This window comes from Penaeus monodon, unplaced genomic scaffold (genome assembly GCF_015228065.2).
Source record: "Penaeus monodon isolate SGIC_2016 unplaced genomic scaffold, NSTDA_Pmon_1 PmonScaffold_211, whole genome shotgun sequence".
In the NCBI taxonomy this organism is placed as follows: domain Eukaryota; kingdom Metazoa; phylum Arthropoda; class Malacostraca; order Decapoda; family Penaeidae; genus Penaeus; species Penaeus monodon.
The window spans coordinates 27,851-38,748 of NW_023650923.1; the positions used below are offsets into that span (position 1 = coordinate 27,851).

A 10,898-nucleotide genomic window follows, 5' to 3' on the forward strand; every position below is an offset into this window, starting at 1 on the left:
AAATTGTTTCTACAAATACCCCCTCCAATGCGGGGACGGGGAAAATAGATTAAGATCACAGCGAAACCCCCAAAACCTTTCGAAGTGAAAGCAGTTAATGATCACGAGGTAACCACCAGACCGCAGCTAATGATGACTAACACACACACCTTGCGGTTGAAAATGGTACATCATAAGATAATACAGCCCTGCACTGAAGTGCCAGTGATCACCCCTCCTAATGAATGATGCAATCATAATCCAACCCAATGCCAGGTGTCACTGATGACCCACCTCCCTCATCACCCCTCCTCCCCTCCACACCCGCCCCCGCAATATTCTTCGTGTTTGAACTTGTACCCGGATCGAGAATTGACCCTGTTACAGACGAGTGACCACCCCTCCTAATGAATGAAACTAACACAAATAACAGGCTTAAATTTTCTATATAAATGTAAAATGCGATTACCACTATTTCATATGTTTGCACCTTTCATGCTTATAAAACTAAAAGGTTAATTACTTAATAGATTGAAAAGTCGCTGGTTTTATTCTATTTAGAGAGCATTAATAGGGTTTTCAAGGTATCTACACCAGGTCAAAGACGGGTTTCCCCCTCGTATTTACGCCTGAACACCTAAACAACCACCTCTTCTTGCTCAGAGGTAATGATGAAATAATCGCAAAGATTATAATCAGTATCTTTATTTTTTTACAAATGCATAATATAACAAAGGTGCAGACCTAATAAGAATAATTCAAAAGAAATAACTTAATTTCGCAGAACGACTGATAAGCCTGCGACCTCCTCTCATATTTTAACGTGTTATACTAGCCGTTCTTACATCCCAAAGACATCTTCATAATAAAAATATAGTTTATTGAAAAGGATCATGAAATTCTTGTTGTACTTTATTATGACTCTCAAGCTTACACAAACATACGCCCTAAGAGGCAATAACACAAATAACAGGCTTAAATTTTCTGTGTAAATGTAAATGCGATAACCAATATTTCATACCTTTGCACGTTTCATACTTATAAAACTAAAAGGTTATTTACCTAATAGATTGGAATGACGTTGGTTTTATTCTATTTAGAGAACATTAATAGGGTTTTCAAGGTATCTACACCAGGTCAAAGACGGGTTTCCCCTTCGTATTTACACCTGAACACCTAATTATCTACCAACTAGCGTCACTACTTGCCCATATGTATAACTATTGTTTAAACTTGTAACTGACTTGACAAATGGCCGTGCTACAGACAAATGATCCCCCTTCATAACCAATAACAAATAACCGCGCAAGGGAAAGACGGATAGAAGTCAGGCCAGGTAATGACCAAATTCAAGGTGTTGACCCGAAAACAGGTGATCCTTCCTTCCCTTCCTACCGCCCCTGTCCCGCATTCCTCCATACCCCATTACAAACCAATAATAGTAAGAAAAAGAAAAAAACAAACAAATCACCAGTCACAAGCCCTGCTTAAGGAGATAATACAGCTCTGCACTGAAGTGTTACAGGTGAGTGATCACACCTATAGCTAATGAGCGTGACACGATCAATATGATAGCCCGATGTCAGTTGTCGCTGACGACCCCACCTCCATCATCACTCCCCCTCCTCCCCCCATATGCCTTTATTATGACTCTCAAGCTTACACAAACACACGTCCTAAGAGGCGATAACACAAATAACAGGTTTAAAGTCTCTGTGTAAATGTAAATGCGATAACCAATATTTCATACTTTGCACGTTTCATACTTATAAAACTAACAGGTTAATTACCTAATAGACTGAAAAGACGCTAGTCTGATTCTATTTAGAGAGCCTGAATAGTGTTTTCAAGGTATCTACACCAGGTCAAAGACGGGTTTCCCCCTCATATTTATGCCTGAACACATAATTATCTACCAACTAGCATCACCACCTGTCCCACGTGTTGACTCAGTTATGTTTTGCTAATTAACCTCAAGGGACAATGCGGTATATTTCCTAAAATGTTCCTGCCGCATTTCTCGATGTTTTACAATCTACAATGCAACTTAGGAAATATATTTAGTTTTTCCCTTAAGACCCATATGTATAACTATATACAGACGTGCGTATCCTTCCATAAGAGATCGCATAACAATACATCCTCCGTTTTATGATGATATCAGCACAGAAAGTGGACTAGCTCTTCAGCAATTTACTCCCCCTCCCTGGCTACACGTATATAGGAAGAAAAAGAACGATGCAACGGTAACAAATATTGTTTGCGCATTCAGGCACCACTTATTAAGTAATACATACATATATTTTCTTAAATCTTTTACAAAGAGAGAAAATATCTTTAAGTCGACACTGAATAAAACTTGCTACTTGACCTCTTCCACATTTTCTGAAGAACTTGATATACAAGCATGCCAAATGAAGAAAACATCCTTCACCTATAATTTTTCACTATGCCACTAGTTGCTGCAGTGACGAAAACTGTTAAAGACCCATGTAAACTATTTCGATCTTCAAAAAAAAAAAAAAAAGGCTTTGATTAATTGTTAACACATTTTCCCCTTTTAGCAATTGACTCTTTATCAAAACCAAGAACTTTTATGAAATATGAAAAAAAAAATTGAGGTAAAATAATATAACTTGTTTGCCCCTCATGATATAATGCTTTTATAATTGTTCGCATATTGGACAAAGACACACACAAATTAGCCTAAAGCAGAGATTTTTGACCATGGGTACTTTTACCAGAGGGAGTAAATATACATGACACCCGCGATGCGATAGATCTTAGCAGACAGCATGTGATTTTCCAACTGATGCGTTTTTTTTTTTTCTTTTCTTAAACCGAGTTATCAACAACTATATATTATATTTCTTAATCAAAACGTTCTTTGCAAAATATAAAAAAATAAAGGTGCTTTCTTGTTGTGGTGTCTACATTAGATATTCTTGTTTTACATGGCAGTAAAGGGGTATATGACGAGCAACATACAGTCGAGGAGGTAAATTATAGAGAAAGGGTTGAAAATCACAGTCCTAAAGGGGAAAAAGCCGCAACCGAAGCAATATTTTCTAAATGACAAGTAAAAAAGCATTTGTTTAGGAGAAAAAATATTCGCATTACCTCATAATAAGGGAGAAAGCAAAATGCCTTTTTTTCAAATACAAGGGTGATTATTGAAGTAAATTTATATGAACTGAGCAGTTTTTTCAGACTTGGGAAATATATGGTAAGTGTTAAAATGTTATAGCATTGCTATCATCTTTAACAAAAAGTCTTATTTATCTAAAGATGCCTTCCTAAACTCTGACAAAGCTCCAGGCAATATCTAGATAACGGACGACCACAGACAGGTATCAGGGAATACCCCTGCTTGTCACGAGATAATGACTTCACCGACAGAGTAAAACCATTAATGGACGTGCGAAGTGAGGAAGAGGCGAACAATAGAGCGACACCATGGAAGTACTTTTCTCGTCTCCTTTCGTGAAGAACTCTAGTTAATGAATATCTACCAGGGAAATCGCACCCCTTCATCATTGACCAAGGTAACCCCCATGTTCTAGATAGCTAGAAAGTTAGAAATGCTCCGCCTCGGTTGTTGATCTTCGTAGCACATCGTTCTTCACACCCACTCGTTCCGCTAGCTCACGATCTGTTCTCCCTATCAAACATGCCATATCTTGTTGGCGAGGCCTCACCCTTCTCCTAAATCTGCTCCTCCTCCCCTCTCCGCTCGATATATTGATACCATTGGTAAGCATTATTTGTCATTTAAGAGTAAAAATTACACTTTTACATAAGGAAATTTGGTAAAATACTAGCATGTAATGGCTCGGATGCGGTTGTTAGTACTTATAAGCCTCTATCAGAATCTGAATGCTCCTTCCGACAGAGGTGACATGCCCGGAAGACAGCAAATCGTTCCCTGCTATCGTCGTATTTCTGTCTGCGAATGGGAAAAAATAAATAATTGCGAGGAAAGTGAGAAGCAAAACTTGAGTGAATGATGGAATTATAAATTCTGACAAATTATTGTGGCAAATGTTTGTACTATGATGATTGTATATTGTCATATGAGTAATTATCTATTTTATACTACTAATGAAAGACATATTACTGTTTTATCAAATTTAATGTTTTCTTCGCAAGGAACCTCCAAGCTTGATATGGCTATAAGCATCACCAATTCTAAGTCAATCAATGTCAATACATATTTAGTGTTGTGTGAAGTTATGTTATAGCTCCAATTATGATTATAATCACCATTTTTTTACATCCTCGCGGTAAATACAGCATCGCGCTTAGTCGAGCGGAGAGGGGAGGTAATTAACCTGTTAGTTTTATAAGTATGAAACGTGCAAAGTATGAAATATTGGTTATCGCATTTACATTTACACAGAGACTTTAAACCTGTTATTTGTGTTATCTCCTCTTAGGAGTGTGTTTGTGTAAGCTTGAGAGTCATAATAAAGGCATATGGGGGGAGGAGGGGGAGTGATGATGGAGGTGGGGTCGTCAGCGACAACTGACATCGGGCTATCATATTGATCGTGTCACGCTCATTAGCTATAGGTGTGATCACATCACCTGTAAACACTTCATGCAGAGCTGTATTATCTCCTTAGCAGGGCTTGTGACTGGTGATTTTGTTTGTTTTTTTCTTTTTCTTACTATTATTTGGTTTGTAATGGGGTATGGAGGAATGCGGGACAGGGCGGTAGGAAGGGAAGGAAGGATCACCTGTTTTCGGGTCAACACCTTGAATTTGGTCATTACCTGGCCTGACTTCTATCCGTCTTTCCCTTGCGCGGTTATTTGTTATTGGTTATGAAGGGGGATCATTTGTCTGTAGCACGGCCATTTGTCAAGTCAGTTACAAGTTTAAAATAGTTATCCATATGGGCAAGTTAGTGACGCTAGTTGGTAGATAATTAGGTGTTCAGGTGTAAATACGAAGGGGAAACCCGTCTTTGACCTGGTGTAGATACCTTGAAAACCCTATTAATGTTCTCTAAATAGAATAAAACCAACGTCATTCCAATCTATTAGGTAAATAACCTTTTAGTTTTATAAGTATGAAACGTGCAAAGGTATGAAATATTGGTTATCGCATTTACATTTACACAGAAATTTAAGCCTGTTATTTGTGTTATTGCCTCTTGGCGTATGTTGTGTGTAAGCTTGAGAGTCACTAATAAAGCACAACAAGAATTTCATGATCCTTTTTCAATAAACTATATTTTATTTGAAGATGTCTTTGGGATGTAAGAACGGCTAGTATAACACGTTAAAAATGAAGAGAGAGGTCGCAGGCTTATCAGTCGTTCTGCGAAATTAAGTTATTTCTTTTGAATTATTTCTTATTAGGTCTGCACCTTTGTTATATTATGCATTTGTAAAAAAATAAAGATACTGATTATAATCTTTGCGATTATTTCATCATTACCTCTGAGCAAGAAGAGGTGGTTGTTTAGGTGTTCAGTTAGCGTAAATACGAGGGGGAAACCCGTCTTTGACCTGGTGTAGATACCTTGAAAACCCTATTAATGCTCTTTAAATAGAATAAAACCAGCGACTTTTCAATCTATTAAGTAATTAAACCTTTTAGTTTTATATAGCATGAAAGGTGCAACATTATGAAATAGTGGTAATCGCATTTTACATTATATAGAAAAATTTAAGACTGTTATTTGTGTTAGTTTCATTCATTAGGAGGGTGGTCACTCGTCTGTAACAGGGTCAATTCTCGATCCGGGTACAAGTTCAAACACGAAGAATATTGCTGGGGGCGGGTGTGGAGGGGAGGAGGGGTGATGAGGAGTGGGTCATCAGTGACACCTGCATTGGTTGGATTATGATTGCATCATTCATTAGGAGGGGTGATCACTGGCACTTCAGTGGCAGGGCTGTATTATCTCCTTAAGTAGGACTTGTGATTTGTTTTTTGCTTCTTTTTTCTTACTATTATTGCTTTGGGTATGGAGGAATGTGGGGCAGGGGCGGTAAGGAAGGGAAGGAGGGTTGGTTTGGAGGGGAGGGTGAGAGGAACCCTTTAGGTGTGTGTATTAGACATCATTAGAGGGACATTTATGGATTATGATTAATTGGGAGGGATGATCATTCGTCTGTAACAGGGTCAATTCTCGATCCAGGTACAAATTTAAACATGGTGAATATTGCGGGGTGGGGGTGGGAGGGTATGGAAGAGGGTGGTGGTGGGTGTGTGTGTGTGTGTGTGTGTGTGTGTGTGTGTGTGTGTGTGTGTGTGTGTGTTGCGAGCGCATTGTATAGTGTTTATACAATCAAAAATAAAAGCATATATTGTATAACGAGTTTTTATAATTGTATTCTTATCTCTGGTACAGTGAGAGAGGAGCAGAAATTATCGGTCATTAGCAGACCTGTGTGACCTATTTATTATTGATTTTGACAGTTTCAGTCATTAGGAGAGACGGTTTCCCTCGTCTGTAACAGAATCAATTTTCGATCTCGGTACAAGTTTAAACATGGTGAATATTGCGGTGAGTCATCTGTAGCATCTGCCTACGGGTAATGATTTCGGTTACGGATATTGGTCATCTTTCTGTTATGATGTACCATTTTCAACCGCAAGGTGTGTGTGTTAGTCATCATTAGCTACGGTCTGGTGGTTACCTCGTGATCATTAACCTGCTTTCACTCTCGACAAGGTTGTGTGGTTACGCTGTGATCATTAATCTATGTCACCTGTCACCTGCATTGGAGGGGATACTCGTCTGTAGAACATCATTAGTTTCATTATTTCTCTTATGATGCGTCATGTACGAACATAAAATGCACATGTGAAAGTAGGTTAATGATTTCCGGGTATTGATTATGTTGTTGTGGACATTGGTTGTGGTTTGCGGTTTGTGGTTTCGTCAAGGTCACTGATTACGTCACGGTCACTGACCTACTTTCACATTCATGTACGTACATGAATGTGCAGCGTTCTGTCCACCTACCCACTACTTTTGAGTATTGAATTTCCGTACATCTCTATTCTTTTAATTTTGTCCCTGTTTGATGGTACTTTCATAACCATACGTTCTTGCACAAACTGTTTTGTCTCTACCAAGAGCTTCCGGAGCTTTGCTTGTCATTCTTACCGCCTACTTTAAGTGCAGCTTCCTTTATTATGCCATTGAACTGTTTATTGCTTTGGTCAGTGTTGAGATCTTCATCGCTGAGTAGGAAATATCTGTTTTGGATGCCAAGTTTAAATTTCGTCGCTCTGGTCTTCAAGATAGTTAAATTTGGCTGCGGTTTTCGTATGAGTTTGTTCCTTTCCCTGCTGAGGTGTAATTTAATCTCGCCTCTGACCATTCTATGATTGCTGCCAACATTTACTTTATCAATAACTTCCACATTTTTTACTATATCGCACCCATTTGAAATTATGAAGTCAATTTCGTTCTTGATGTCCGATGGCGACTTCCATGTCTACTCCCACTCTAGTCTTTTTTCGAAGAATATATACATGAGATTGAGTGTTCGAGCCTCCGCAAAACGACTAGCAATGTTCGTCTCATGCCTAAGTGCTATTCCGATGATTCCCCACTACAGGTTTTACTACTGTTCTTTTTACCTATTTTGGATTAAGGTCTCCCTGATTGAAAATAGGTTTTACCTCTCTCGCTAGTTAAATGCATTTTCTCCATAGAAGTCTCTATTCTTCAGCACGCTGGCTACAGGTTGAGCATAGGACTTGAATCTTAAGTTGTAGCTATTGTTTAATTATTGTTCCTGAAGCAATTCTTTCGCCTATACTATAGATTCCACGATATTCTATTCTAAGCGTTGTGAACTAAGAAAACCACCCCTAATTCCCTGCTTGCCTACCCCTTGGTTTACTGTCAATAGAGCACGTGTCATCATTTAGTATCTTCTGTTCTTCGCCTAGTCTTCTAACTTCTAAGTCCTAAAGCATCCCGTTTAATGAAAGAGAGTTCCTCAAGTAATGTACTAGTAAGTCGGATTCAGTTCTTATATGTGCAAGGGTTCATCAGTGTGGGGCAGCCCGTATTTAACCGGAGATTTTTAGCACCCTCTGCTCCGGAGCGATCCTGATCGCACCGTAAACAGGGATCCTCGCCGCGGGAATGAGGGCATGGATGTGTGTGATTTCGTTTTTTTTTTTTTTTTTTTTTTTTTTTGGGGGGGGTGTATTATCTAACTTTTACAACGGAGCTAAGTATTCCTAGTTGATACTTTCTGGCACTCCTTTTAGTTTAAAAGGACCACGTATGCATGGTCCAGTGTTGGGTTTTATAGACTTATGAGACGTTTGGATGAATTATTTCTATTTTGGTTGGAATATAATCTCTATATATTCATGAATCTTTCTCCCTTATGTAGAACTATCACAGGTCAGTTCTTATCACTGACCACGACACCTCTCTTTTTGCCAAGATAATCCATCGTATATATATATATATATATATATATATATATGTATATACTATATATATAATATATATATATATATATAGATATTATATATCTAGCATATATATAAATAAAGATATACAAATATATATATTTTTTATTATGCGTGTGTGTGTGTGTGTGGGTGTGCATTTGTGTGTGTGAGGTGTGAGTGTGTGTGTGTGTGTGGTGTGTGTGGGTGTGTGTGTGTGTGGGTGTGTGGTGTGTTTGTGTGTGTGTGTGTGTGTGTGTGTGTGTGTGTGTGTGTGTGTGGTGGGTGTGTGTGTGTGGGTGTGTGTTGGTGTGTGTGTGTGTGTGTGTATGTGTGTGTGGTCTGAATATATATATGTATCTATATGTATATAAAGAAAGATATATAGATATATATGATATAGATATTTAGATATATTATATTATTATATATATAAATTCGTATCTATTATACATAACGTACATATATATATATAAATATCTAGATATATATATATATATAATATATATAAAGATATATATATACAAACACACACACAACACACACACACACACACACCACCACACCACAACACACATATATATATTTATATATATAATATTTATATAATATATATATATTAATATATATAATACATCTATAATTATAATATATAATATATATATATATATAACATATATCTATTATATATTATATATGTGTGTGTGTGGCATGTGTGTTGTGTGTGTGTGTGGGATGTATACATATAGCTAACAGACAGACATACAGACGTTATATATATATATATATATATATATTATATATATAATATATATATAATATTTTTTTTTTTTTTTTTTTTTTTTTTTTTACGGTATAGCTCAGTTTGAGCGGCAGGGTCACGCATGATACTTAATTGTAGTTTCAGTGAGCTCTTGGAGTGAGTACGTGGTAGGGTCCCCAGTTCTTCACGGAGAGTGCCGGTGTTTACATTTAGATAATCATTCTCTCTATTTTATCAGGGCTTGTGACCACTTGACTTGGGCTGGCTGGCCACAGTGGCTAGGTGGCAATCGAAGGTTGAAGTTCATGTCGGGAACAACGCGCGGCCAGTGACTCGAACCCTCGAACTCAGATTGCCGTCGGTGCCAGTCTTGAGTACCGATGCTCTAACACCGGCCACGCGGCCTATATATCTACACACACACACACACACACACCACACAGATGTATATAAATTATATATATATATATAGTATAGATATAATATATAGAGATATATATATATATATATATATATGATTGTGTGTGTATGTGTATAAATGCATATATATTATATATATATTATAGTATATATATACATATATAGATACTATATATATATTATTACATAAGTATATATATTGTGTATGTATGTATTATATATATATATATACCAACACATAGATATAACGCAGATATGAATACTAATACACATTACACACATTTTATATATTACGGCATATATTATAATTATTAAGATATATATATAGAATATATATATATATAGAAGAGATATCTGCTGTAACGGTAGGTTCAGGTCTGAAGCCGGCCTGGTCACAGAATTAAACTTAATTGTAGTTTCATGTTTGTGATGCTTCTGGCGTGAGTAGGTGGTAGGGTCCCCAGTTCTTTCCACGAGAGTGCCGGTGGTACCTTTAGGTAATCATTCTCTCTATTTATCCGTGCTTGGGACAGCACTGATTGGGCGGCTTGGCAACCCAGTGGCTAGGTAGCAATCAAGGGAAGTTCCGGCCCAAGGAACAAGCGGCGGTTGGTGACTCGACCCTAGAATTCCGTCGTGACCGCTTGAGTCCGACGCTCAACCATTCGGCCACCACGGCCTTGACGACATGGCTTCCATGATTTCTTTCTAGCAATTAGAGCGGTGGCTGCATTGCCTTCCGCCCGGTGTTTTTTATCGAGTCACCCATCCTTAATTACCCGGCACTTACTTGAGCTGCTGGCACCAGGGCTAGGCAGGCAACGAGGTGAAAGTTCCTTGCCAAACGGAAAACAACGCGCCGGCCGGTGACTCGAAACCCTCGAACTCAGATGGCAGTCGTGGACAGTCTTGAGTCCGACGCTCTAACCATTTGCCACCGCGGCCCCCATAATATATATTATAATATAATCTATATATAATATATACATATAATTATTAATATAGATATATAATATATATATATATATATATATATATATACTATAGATATTAGATTTATATATATATATATATATATATTATAAATCTATATATTATATAATTATATCTATATATAAAAGACATATATATAGAGAAGATATATATATATATATTATATATGATATGATAATATATCTATATATATAGATATGATAGAGAGTAATATATAGAGAAATATAATAGATATATATAGCTAGCTATAGATAGATATATATATAGATATATAGATAGAGTAGATGATAATATTATTATATATAC

At 37.1% G+C, this 10,898-nt stretch overlaps 1 protein-coding gene across 1 annotated transcript in view; it reads right to left on the minus strand.

Annotated features, from left to right (window-relative positions):
* Positions 1–10,898, minus strand: part of LOC119570039 (beta-1,3-galactosyltransferase 5-like) — a gene marked incomplete at its 3' end in the record, with an annotated part of 28,947 nt that overhangs the window by 696 nt on the left and 17,353 nt on the right. The window contains 1 exon segment of the mRNA XM_037917956.1: positions 7,107–7,198. Within this exon segment, the coding sequence (XP_037773884.1) occupies positions 7,107–7,198 (92 nt within the window).